The sequence below is a fragment of the Phoenix dactylifera genome, unplaced genomic scaffold (assembly GCF_009389715.1).
Source record: "Phoenix dactylifera cultivar Barhee BC4 unplaced genomic scaffold, palm_55x_up_171113_PBpolish2nd_filt_p 000373F, whole genome shotgun sequence".
NCBI classification, from domain to species: Eukaryota; Viridiplantae; Streptophyta; class Magnoliopsida; order Arecales; family Arecaceae; genus Phoenix; species Phoenix dactylifera.
The window spans coordinates 444,052-457,085 of NW_024067824.1; the positions used below are offsets into that span (position 1 = coordinate 444,052).

At 37.3% G+C, this 13,034-nt stretch overlaps 1 protein-coding gene across 1 annotated transcript; it reads right to left on the reverse strand.

The window, feature by feature from the left end:
* Nucleotides 1–323: 323 nt before the first annotated feature.
* LOC103715487 (probable metal-nicotianamine transporter YSL12) lies at nt 324–5,706 on the reverse strand. The gene is made up of 6 exons (XM_008803123.4): nt 5,119–5,706; nt 2,742–2,905; nt 2,472–2,569; nt 2,241–2,375; nt 1,823–2,012; nt 324–1,692 (listed from the first exon to the last, which is right to left on the reverse strand). The coding sequence occupies exons 1-6, from the start codon at nt 5,603–5,605 to the stop codon at nt 574–576; spliced, it is 2,193 nt and encodes a 730-aa protein (XP_008801345.2). The 5' UTR covers nt 5,606–5,706; the 3' UTR covers nt 324–573.
* Nucleotides 5,707–13,034: the final 7,328 nt, after the last annotated feature.

Here is a 13,034-nt window from a genome sequence, read left to right on the forward strand (position 1 = left end):
GAAAAATGTACGAATTTCAATTATTAATGTAAACTGGAAGTAAACAAATTCTTACAAGCTTGGCTTGTTGACCTTTGCTGCATTGTTTTCAAAATACTGCACCATTACAAAGCCGAACAATTCATTAACTTAGGTCAATAAATTGGCACCAGTATCAGATGCAAGCCATGATATTTTTGTTGAGTCAAAGTCCAATACTTATGAAAGTTGGAAAAGAAATAGTAAATCCGGGTATTATAGCAACAAAACACTTCTTTTGCTGGACTGCAGGGTAAGGAGGGCTCAGAGAGAAGGTTTTGGTAGAGAAAATATGCAACTAGATGTGATAAAAGGAATTACAATCAACCAAAGCTTTATTCACTTTTCATCAGCAAAGAAAACTAAAGCTTTTTTTAAACACATAGTAACGTCTGCATGTCAAACTTGAAAAACTAAATAAATGATAGTTGACTCAAACCATAATTACAGAATGCAGCTCTCCACTTAAATGCTATATAGTGTTGGTGGATAAGCAGCTTACATAGTTGATCCATGAATCCATTTTCTGTCACAGATTTCTTGTTGAAAAAGAAATTATGTTAACTTGGCAATGAATTCATCAACTTTGACGTTCACTTTCCTGGAGAGGAACTTCATGCATATTGGTGGCTTCACTTTAGCCAAAGCAAGTATAGATTGAGGCAGAGTCCATATCCCATCACCGCATATCAAACCAGAGGCCACTGCCGGCGCAAATGCATCTGCTTTAGCCTTGTTGACCGTTTCCCACACAAACAATATCAAGCTCCCTACACACATGTCAATAGCAAAGTATGATCCAATATAGAAAGGTATCGCCATTGCCATTGGGAGTGGTATAAACCTTGCTATCTTCTTCCCCGAGAAATCTCGTAGCAAGTTAATGACAATTGCAGCAGCAAAGAATATGTAACAGAGAGTGAGGCAGTGCTTTGGTAGCGATGAGAAGCCTTCGACACCAAGTATAGCCATGTTCCGATAAACAAGGGCATAGGGAGCTGGGTATTCACTATCAGGCAAGCCAAGGTCATTGAAAGCCTTGTAGAAAAGCCAGAAAACACATGGAGCAATCACACAACCCATTGCCGTACCAATTACTTGGCTAACAAACATGGCCCTTGGAGAGGCTAATGTCAAGTATCCTGTCTTAAAGTCTTGCATGAGATCTGATGCAGTGGACACGATGCTCATCATGACCCCACAAGCTGCAAGACCTGCTAGTACACCACCATGTGAGGCACCTGCCCAAGCTCCAATGATGAAAATGGCAAGCTTCCCATAGGTTGAGGCAAGAGACCAATCAGTGAGGCCACAACCATAAGCATTGCAGAAGGCTAGCATCGGCGCAAATATGTAGGAAACCAAAACATAGTACCACTTAAGCTGAGGGAAGATGTGGGGAAGTGTGGCAATGGAAATGACAGCAATGACAATGTAGCCCCCATATGCAACTGGTTTTGGAATTTGGTCTTTGAGAAAAATTTCAGTTCGGCGTTGGTCGTCGAAGGATATGGTGGTGGTTGTAGGGATAGAACCACCATCATCTGAGACAGGAAGTGTGCTCATGGAACCTCCACTCCGCACTACAGAAATGAAGGAATACATTGTTCGAGAAAAGACCTTGAGAAAGTTGTAGAGACCATCTCCAAGAATCATGGCAATGCCTATGAAGACCTGCAAAAGAGAAACAACCATGTATTCAGTAACGGGGTAATTTAGTGTACTTAAACTATTTATAGGATTGAAGGTTCAATCAAAACACAAGCAAGAACAGCATAACAAAAGAAAAGGAGTGGATAGTTACCCGATAGCCCTGCAAGCTATGAAGACTGCTAGATGGGATATCTGCAGGGTACCAACTGCCCTTCTTATTACCAATAAGAGGCCACATAACTCCCCAAGAAAGGATGCCTCCAAGGAGAACAGATATGTTTACAATGTAGGGGCAGATCATTCCGACTCCAACATAAGTCGCAGAAAAATCAAAGAAGGATCTACAACAATGTACAGTATCATATCACCAATATGTAATTAAGCAATAAAGCTAGGGAATGATGATTTTAGAAAAGCAATAACTTAAAGTTGGGTACTTTTCAACGAGCAAATATATGTATATGAATATCTTACATATTAAACCCACTTTATTGGAATAAATGAATGAAATGAGAGAAAGAGAGAGAGGTATTTTTGACAACAGGGGATGGAAAGGTTATGCACATTACTTGTTTTCATAAGCTTTGAGACCAAGTGTGGGAAAGCTTGCAAATCCACAGTCATCACCGCCAGTGTAAAACCATTGGAAAAATCCCCAGAGGAAGCTGGAGACAAAGCACTTGCCTAATATACTAACCTGTTTCCTGAAATATATAACAAATCGATGTAACATAAAGGAAAAACACTAAAATATGATAGGCTTTAGCACAATAGATTTGTAAGTTCTTTTAGAATTTTACTTTGCTAGTTTGGCACCCTGAGGAGTGTGGAAGCCATTAATAAGAAAAGCAGTTGCGGTACCACTTGGATAGATCAGCTTGTAGTCAACGATCATGATCTGAAAGATATTTTGGTCAGTAAAGTTTATACCAAATTCACCAACCTGAAGTAGCCTATAGAAATCAAGACATGGGAAAGTTCGGTGACTCATTTCAATCAGTAGATGGATGGTTTGCTTCTTAATCTTTTCCACTTAAAATACACATAGATTTATGTAAGAGAAGGATTACCTTTCTTAGGGGCACAAGGGAGAAGAGTCCAAGAAAACTAACAACAAAGAGAAACCCAATCATCCATCCTAATCCTGGGTCTTTAACATTCTGTGCATTGTCTGCTTCTGTAGCTTGTTTGGCAATTGTTTCACTCATACCAAAAAGATAACTTCCAAAGCCACCTGTTTAGAATAATATAATTGTGTAATTGAGACCCAAATCACCAGAACAAGCAGAATAATAGAGCATGGGATTTTAGTTGAAGAATATCTACCAGTGAAAGTCAAGTAATTCATAGTTTTCATTCTAGAAGCTCTACCGGCGAAAGTCAAGCAAATCATAGTGTTCATTCTAGAAGCAATGCAATTTCATTCTAGAAGAACAACAACAAAATAACCTATATATGTCACGTTGCTCCAAATAATGACTTTGAGATATGGGTTATGAAATACATTTGCAGATCAAATCATCTTTTTGTTTTTATAATATTGTTGTGACATCTAACTCCTAGAAATAGAAATTTACTCCTTAATGTCTCCTTAATATGATAGTCAAGAGTGCCAATCGTCAAGTAAACAGTACAATATCTTAAATTCAGATGCAACCTTAATAACTTAATGATCATATGCTATTGCTTCAAAAAAATTATTTTAACTAATACTCCTGCATCCAAGCCTACATCACATTGCTTCCCCATTAAACTGAAACTATATGACAGCATCTACAGTTGCACCCACACATAGTCAGACTCATGCAACTGCTCATTGTTCCCCTAATTTCACACTGTTTAGGTGTACAGTCATGACATTGTTCTTATTGATGTCTTTCTTAGCCTGTATTCGAGATAGTTTGAAATTCATCTAGTCTTGAAAAAGTTTTGAGCTAAGTATGCTAATGGATATGTAGTGCTCCACGAAGTCAATGGTTGATGGAGCTCAAAGTGAGCTCATCCCCTGGTTTCCAGGTTTGTGTCCATGAGGCATGTTGCTGGGAGAGAGAGCTATCCCAGTCATATAATGGGTTGGCATCTAAGGAACTGCCAAACTTCACCATACTTTACCTAATTCACCCTTGTTAATCGTCAGGGTGAAGTGGGTAGATGCAACCAAATCTGAAACAAGCAGACCCTACTGGAGTTGGTCATACCCCACATGACCAAACTTGACAAGCTCATGTTCAAGATGTCCATATACTAATGGCTTCATGCACAGGCATCCATTTTTCCCATAATTTTGTAACAACGTAGATGGTGTATAAATAACAGGAATGTAAGAGAAAGAAGGTAGAAAAAATTGGTTGAAGCATGCTACTCTTTATGCCTTTTAGTCGTCCTTGATTCAATCTTGATCTTGAAAAGAGAATCCATGCAGTGCGCTACTACCAACTTTGAACCACCACTATCATTGTTCAAGAACTCTCTTTTGCAAGTATGAATTTATAAACTTTGAAGGAAACCTAAGCCCAACTTGCAATTTTTTTAAAAAAACTTAATGATCATATGCTATTGCTTCAAAAACATTATTTAACTAATACTCCTACATTACAGCCCTACTGGAGTTGGTCACACCCCACATGACCAATCTTGACAAGCTCATGTTAAAAATGTCCATATACTAATGGTTTAATGCACAGGCATCCATTTTTCCCATAATTTTGTAACAACGTAGATGGTGTATAAATAACAGAAATGTAAGAGAAAGAAGGTAGAAAAAATTGGTAGAAGCGTGCTACTCTTTATGCCTTTTAGTCGTCCTTGATTCAATCTTGATCTTGAACAGAGAATCCATGCAGTGCGCTACTACCAACTTTGAACTACCACTATCATTGTTCAAGAACTCTCTTTTGCAAGTATGAATTTATAAACTTTCAAGGAAACCAAAAAGTCTGCATTGAAAACCAAACCTAAGCCCAACTTCTAGTTTTTTTTTAAAAAAATTAACCATCTAAATTCCACTACATCTAGTATAAAATTTGAATTCAAACAATATTGCTCAAACCAGAATTTGGATAGCGCATAACGGAATGGAGCGATGAATAATAATTTGGATTAACAAAAATAACAATAATAGATGTTTTGCTAAATTTATGTATTTTTTAAACTATAAAACTTTCATTTTGGATCTGAGACTTATCCCCACAGATTAGAGCTCACCGGTCTAACCGTATAACCACTAAGCGGATAAGTTCCAAAACATTAGATACATGCAATCGTAATTATATGAAAATTATAAAATATAGACTTTCAAAAATCAAGCAATCCGACCTCCCAAAAAGTCGGATCTCGGCATCACGATTTACGACTTGGGCATACATTTCTTGTTAAATAATTTTTTTTTCCAAAAAAATACAGATAAAGAAAGAAAACTGGCAATCGTGAGCTAAAGGGTAAGCATACCGCTGAAGGCAACGCCGGAGGCGGCCACGACACAGGTCTGGATAACGGTGTTCTCCTGGCGGGTGAAGGCTTGCCGGAGGAGGCCAGTCTTCTCGAGGGCTTTGCTCCAGGTCTTGATGAAGAAGAACCCGAGGAGTCCGGCGGCGACGTTGAGCGAGGGGATGATACCGGTGGTGAGGTTAAGCTTCATCACAATGAAGCTGAACATGACCGAGAGGAAGAACGACACCACCATGGCCCGGAACGTCAGCTGCTCCCGCCACCCCGGCAAGGGCTTTCCATCGAACAGCTTCTCGATCGACATCGTCTTCTCCTCCTCATCTTTCACCTCCGCTTCCTCTCTTCCCTCCTCCATCTCCTTCCTCGTCTTCCTGCGGCGGCTCATCTGGCTCATCTCCACCATCTCCTCCTCCTCCTCCTCCATGCCTGCTTCGTGATTCGTGAGGCCCATCCCTCGCCTCCCCTCGCCATTATCTTGGGTCCCCATTTCCGGCTGATCTAGAGAGAGACGGTGGCGTGGGAGGAACGGCGGAGGCAGGGTAATGCGAGGGTAGAGCTCTCTCTCTCCCCCTCTCCCTCTCTCTCTCTCTCTCTCTCTCTCTCTCTATCTTTTGGGGGTGCGGGGCTTCGCTATTTATCAACGGGGGTCCAGCCGGATCCAGCTTTCTATTGGCTGTTGGAATAACCAAACACGTACCGCCCATACGATCAATATCATACGGTCCAAGTTAGTGGAATTTCTCTTCGAAGCAGCCGCTGTATACGAAGAGAGAGAGAGAGAGAGAAACTAGGAATCCCCCTTCGGGAATTGGAAAGATATCTGCTTTGAATCTGGCGTCTTAATTAGGTTTAATTAGCCTTGGGTCCATTAAATTTTTTTCGGTACGTGTACTAATTTTCCATAAAAAAATCAGCCTGAATTGGATATATATGTCATTTTAATTTTCCACAAAAAAAGCCAGCCTTTTCTTTGACCGCTCACTCCATAAGATACCAAGGATCGGTATCTTTCTTTCTTTCCTTTTTCTTTCTATTGTGATAAAAAAAGCGGTCACATGGAATGAATGATGGCCAACGAGAAAGCATTCACATGGAACGACGTAAAAGAGCGGGGGGGCGAGGCCCGGTAACTGCATGCGCTGTTTGTTCCGTTGCAAGGTATACACTCTTGAACGGCCACCGCGTTATGTGGTTATAGAAACTAACGGCTATCAAAATCAAATTTGGTGGGGTCTATCGCCATGTCCCACGCGAGGCATGCCGTGAATAGCGCACGTCGTCCGTCTTTTGTTTTATTTTTGGGTAACACATCTGTCTTATTTAATAGTCTTCCATTTTATAACGGCATGTTACGACGCCGTCCAAAGTTGCATTACTTTCTATGGTGTAAATAGCGCCAACTAGGATGCTCTGTAGTGCGCCAACTAAGCAACAGAATGCTGTACAGCCTTCGATGGTGATGGCCGTCATCAATCAACCAATATGAGTCATGCATGGTATGGTATGTGCTCATGGATCAATAGTAATACATTTTTGGTGACCTAAATAGGATTATCAAGGTAATTTTAGATTATTGATTAAAAAAATTTTGCTAGTGTGATCTCCAATAATTTTAAATCATCATATTTGGCATGTTATGTTCTCATAATTAAAAATTTTTAGGTATACATGAGTAACATGTTTGGTATTTTCTATAAATTCAAAATCGGTGAGCATATAATACTAAAACTATCTCTGATATATTTCATACAAATATATTATAACAAAATGTTAATATATAATTAAGATATTAGTTATTAATATTATTCATAAAACTATATTTATTGGTGCTATAAATTATTACTCATATAAAGGTATATTAATTATTATTATAAAGTTATTATTATAATTATTATTATTATAAGGTTAATATTTTTATTTATACTGATAATATATTTTTTAATACTAACATTTATTTTGATTAAGAAAATAAGGCAACTAGAAGTAATATATTAAATAATTTCATTATATAAATATATAGTTATCATCGAATAATAATACGACAATATTGTGATTAATAATATATAATATAAATATAATGTATAAAATTAATATAATATAAAATTATATATATAATATTGATATAATATATTGACGATATATTGATATATTATTTTTTTTTTTGTTGGACTGAGGGATATGTTTGTCCTCAAATTTTAGCCTGAGATCACTATTCTGAGGTTATCTTGGATTTCTGACCTTAATGACAGTTATTTCGTCACTAGATTGAGTGGTGATTTAAGAAATAAAGGTGATTTGAGATCACTATCATATAACATCACCATGATTGTAGCTTTGTAGCACTAAACTTCCGAATCAGAAACTGTTACAACTAGTTAGATAAGTTAACCGAGTATACGTTACTGCACGATAAATAAATAGTCGGATTTACTTTATTCACTACCTAGTTGTGACAAGCGGTATAAACTGATGTTGAGTTTAAGTGAAAAAAGATTATGAACAAATACTATGATCTCATTATCTCCATCTTACATCATCTTTTATCTTGGAAAGATCATTTCATGCCAAATGCCTTAATATTTTTAACATAAAGGGGCTGCACAATTCATCATCTTTGTCCGCCTTTTGAACTAATTTGGCATTGCTGATGCCTTCTCATGCAGCTCTCAGCTTTGCATCGATAACTCATTAAAGATATGTCGTTTTCCAACTACAATAAGTCTGAAGCCATGATCTCTAATCCACTTGCAACATTTAGCGCCGTTTATCCTGCCGCAAAGAGTACGCTTACATTGATGGAAAAAAAACAACGACGGCGACAACCTGCCTCTCTTGCACGCATGCCATGTGTGTGGCCCACCTAAAAGATCGGCAAGATGGATGGAAACATATCCAAATGAAATATTCTCGAAACAGTTGATGCATTCACTCAAACCATGAGCAAACAATTGTTAGAAAAATCAAAGTCCACACTCTATTGAGTCTGGTCTCTCCGGCTTATGTGAAGGCATCAATCTGTGACTTTGGGGGGTTGCGCTGAGGGCCATTTAATCCATAAATTCCGGTTTGACTATGAAAAGGCATGGGCTTTTCATGTGGATGGATACCTTGGATTCCACAATGGCGACGCTGACAAGCGTTTTGATTCCCTACTTATTTTTTTAATGATCTTGCCGACGTAGCACTGAACTGATTAGAAAGTCAGTCCAGTACTGCAAAATAATTGCAATGGGATAGCTACGACCTCACTATCACTCGTCAATAGTGGGAGCATGATGTTTCCTTTTAAAATTCGGTTAATCAGGTACTCTTTCAATTGTATTTTTTTCTTCTATTTTTTTTTATCTCAATAGAATCTTAGATTTTTAAGTTTAATCACCATTTACGACCTGTAAATTAAGATTTTGCTAGCGGCTCGCTTTAAGGATTATTTGGCATCCTATAAATTGAGAAAAAAAAATGTTTCGTATAGTTGTTTGTAATTTTTTGATTTTTCAAATTTTTATTATTTTTAGAAAAAATAAAAATCAGAAATTCTTATTTCATGATCATTATCATCGCCATCTTTACTACACCATCATTGCCCTACACCTCCTATCCTACCATTTTAACTCTTCTGTTGCTCCACCATCATATTCATATATTTTTTTTAAAAAAAATAACTATATCAAATATATTTATTTCTAATAGATTTTTTAAAAAGAAGAATTATTGTTTTTAGTTTGAAAGTAAAAAATGGAAGTAGGTACATAAAGATGTTGTTTATTATTTTTTTAAGATATATATTCTGAAATGTGGCTAATTGGTGGTGTCTAATTCCATGTCATACCACACTATATTGTACTGATAATTTCAAAATAAATTGTAAGCTTTTTTTTTTAATTTTTTTCTTGAGTATGTAAAGATCAATTGGTGAACAGTCATATATCATTGTGTATTGTGACATAGACAGGTATAGAGTTATTGTACCCAGTGAGGGAAATCAAATAAAAAGAGGCTCAAACTTTAAGCGTAGCGATATTGCCAAAATTGATCATGTTAATGCACAAGATAAAAAGAAGTTGGGATTAAAATATCCTCATTGGATCAAAGTAATCTTCTTGATGCTAAATTCTTATACGAGCAGCAACTAAGCCCTTTTCTTCTTTCCAACCATGAATTGAGAAAAGAGATATCAAAATTTCGTAGGACTCCAATTGTAGGCTTAAAATTCCTACATATACCAGCCAGGCTCATGGAACTTAATAAAGAACATCTTTCTTAATGGGCTAGTTTAATATGCTAAATCAAATGATTAAACCTCAAACTTAGAAGTTATAAACACACGAGTTATTGCCAGACTACATGAAATTTAAGACAACTATTTAAAAGGCAATGCCATAAACATGATTCCATTTTCCATTCCCCTCCCAAATTGTTTTCTTTATCCATTTACTTAATTATTTATTTATTTGAGAATTCAATAATTATGTCAATAAATCTGACATGATATCTTGATAAGAAATTGATTCTTTTAATAGTTTGTATCCTAGACCGTCAAGGCAAAGTTTAGAGTACGTGAGGTTGACCTCCAAGGAAAACAAGTCAATAAGGGTGCAAATAGATCGGGTTGGGTCCGGTCATGAGTGACTTCGACCCAATCCAGTTTCTTGTTTAGGTCCTAATTTTGGACCTAAACCCGATCGATAGAAGATCGGATCGGGTTGGATCTACTGCTACAATTTTTGACCCAATAAGTCATTCGGGTCAGGTCGAGCTCATGTATAACCCGGACCCAATCTAAAAAATTCGGATCCGATTCGGATTCGGGTCGGGTCCGATTTGGGTCAACACATCCATGGCTTCAGTACTTGTGGTTGCACCCCCACGAGCCTAAATAATTTTACATATTCGGGTCGGGTCTGGTCAAGTCATAAGATTGAAAACTCAAAATTACCTAAATTTTAAATAGGTCGGATCGGGTCTGAATTCAGTAAATCCAAATCCGATCCGAAAAATAGAACGAATCTAATTTCAGGATTCGACTCGGCCCCACAGGTCCTCCAAAACGGATCAGATCGAGTCTAAGCGGGGTCAAATCAGATCGGATTACGGGTCAACCCAACTCATTTGCAGCCTTACAAGTTAACCAGCATTTATGATCTTAAACCACTCATGTCCGACTACCCAACAGCTACTTCCCCATTGCATTATTGTCACCTGACACCTCTCTAGCTCCCTCATGATTTCCATTTTGGATGAGATATCAGTTTGCATGGGTTTTAAATACCCATTGATATGATATATCTAGAACATTAGATCATATTAACTCAAGCACAATTAATAAAGTATATCAAATATGCACAATTTTTGGACCCTTTTCTAGCATTTGGATGGGAAATGAAGTGGGCATATGACTTGAAGTAAGACTTGCGCCTAGCAAACAGCTTTTAGAAAATAGAGATAAGCAAGAAATAGTTGAGCAAATCAATCTTGTTTACACTAGACATAACTATGTTATGCAAAAGTGGGCATACATAAGCTATTCCTTTCATGCACTATTTTTTATGCTTATTTTTCAATTTCTTATAGAAAAAACCTTCAAAGCTATTCCAAAAAATATTTTCTTATAAAACTTAAAATAATCATGGCATAGCTATTCCAATAGGCTTCACTTTTACTATTCTATTATTTTGTTATTTTTGAACCAAACACATCCTTTGAGACTTGTGGTCCAATATTTACTTGTTCCACAGTAAATTTATAATACGAAATTACTTCTTTTTGATATTTCCCTCAGCAGATCTTCATGTTCAATATAGATAATCATATAATGGCAATGGGCAAAGCTACTTCTGAGAGTACTTTTAATTCTATTGGTAAACCTTTTCCTTCTTTATACATGACATAAATAATTTCCTTGTAAACAAGACTAACGGACAAAGACCTTTTCAACTCTCAAGTGCTGATATCAAACTTGATTATTTTGGTGTTCAATCAAAAAACTTGATTATAAATCGAGCCAATCAGACCATACGATCCAAACCTCAACAAGTATACATAGAAACAAACATTTCTTTCCATTATTCTAAGGGTGAGAATGTTAATAAATAGGCAGAGCCTGGAAATTAGTGGCCTCACTCTTTACATTTTAGTCAAGACTTTTTCCATGATTTCTAATTCCAAACTTCAAGACTTTCTGGCTTCATAAAAATTGATAGGCATTTGATGTCCTACTTTCTCTGTCACTGAAGAATCAGCCTAACAAATAAAGCTGGCTGTCATTAACAATACATATTGCAGAAGATTCAAAAGAAGATGGAAGGAATTCTCGAATATTCTACTCTAACTCAGATCCTATTCACATTATTTTAACAGCTATACATTGTCATATCTTGAAATGAATTGATGGGATTTCTCCATCCGTCTCACTCTCAAAAATATATGAACATCAACATGATGACGTTGCGTTGAAAATATGCTGTTTAGGTTGCTACTTGCTACTATTGAGCGCCATGTTCGAATAAAAAATGTCCCTATAATGGCTCTGATGGGAATGTTCAAACCTTCTAGAAATGCATTTTTATTTGAATTATTTTTTACTTCAAGAACTTAACATCCTGTCCTTAATTTAATTATTATTTTAATGCTTAGAGACTAGTGTTTTAATTTGTACATAATTGTGGCTCTGTACACACAAATTTGCAGGTATACGTAACATGTTGGATCGATCGTAATATTTAAATAAAAAAATAGAAGAAAAAGAAGAGGAAGATCCAATGGATGTGTATAGAGTTGGGCACTGGGCCGGGCCGTGGGGCCCGGCACGAAGCGGATAGCTACAGTGCCGGGCCGTGCCTGGCACGGCCCATGTAAGGGGGCCGTGCTGGGTCACAGGTTACTGGCCCGCGGGCCGAGCCCGGCACGGCCCGCTCGAGGCCCGCGGGCCAGCCGGCACGGCCCATAAGGGCCTGGGCCGGGCTGGCCCGCGGGCCTGGCACGGTCCAGGCCTGGGCCCGGCCCGATAAAAGTTAATGCTTCATAAATTTTTTTAATAAATTAATAAATATTGAAAACTAAGGATTTATGAATATAAAGCCACCGGAATGGTGGGGGGTTTGGCATAGATCCCTACCAGTTTATTAATTTAAATCAAAATGGTACATGAAGGGAGGTTTGGACCTTGGTCTGACCTCCAGAATACAATAAGAAAGGGCCGAGGTTTGGACCTTGGTCTGACCTCCAGAATACAATAAAAATGTACAATTATAAAAAATTAAGAAATCTTACTAATCATCAGTGATTCAGTGAATCAGTATTCACTCTTCAGTCTTCAGTAGTGTTTGTATCATCATCATCAGAGGATGTTGTATTATGTCCACCTTTATCTTGAAGTCTTGCCTCAGCATCCAACCAATCTTTGAAGCAGAGAAGCATCTCCACCGTTTCGCCCGTCATCCTACTTCTGTTTTCGTCAAGAACACGCCGACCTGCACTAAAAGCGGTTCCGATGCTACCGTGGACATCGGCACAGCTAAAATATCGCGTGCAATTGCAGACATAACAGGATATTGATTTCTAACACTCTTCCACCAAGATAATACATCTAGATTCTCTATTTGATTTTCATCATATGCAGACTGAAGATCATTTCGTAAATAAAATTCTAGTTCACTACTTAAAGATGAAGAAGATGAAGATAACTTGAAGCATGTGTGTGTCTTCTCTGTGCAATGAATGAAAAAATAGATGACGAACGAGAACTACTAGAAGAAGAAATAGAGGTTTGTATTTGTGTTCTAGATCCACGATTTTTTTCATCATATATAGCATAAATATCATAAAGAAGTTGTTTTACCTCATTTTTAGCAGGTTCAGGATCTTTAATCATATTTTCACAGTATGCATCAAGTAAAATTAGCACGCCATTTAATTTA

Bases quoted from the DNA above. Each gene is read 5' to 3' on its own strand.
- LOC103715487 (XM_008803123.4), bottom strand. From the start codon at position 5,605: ATGGGGACCCAAGATAATGGCGAGGGGAGGCGAGGGATGGGCCTCACG. The intron at 2,570-2,741 runs GTAATCCTTCTC...AATATCTTTCAG, and splicing joins CCCTTGTGCCCCTAAGAAAG to ATCATGATCGTTGACTACAA. The intron at 1,693-1,822 runs GTAACTATCCAC...TCTCTTTTGCAG, and splicing joins ATAGCTTGCAGGGCTATCGG to GTCTTCATAGGCATTGCCAT.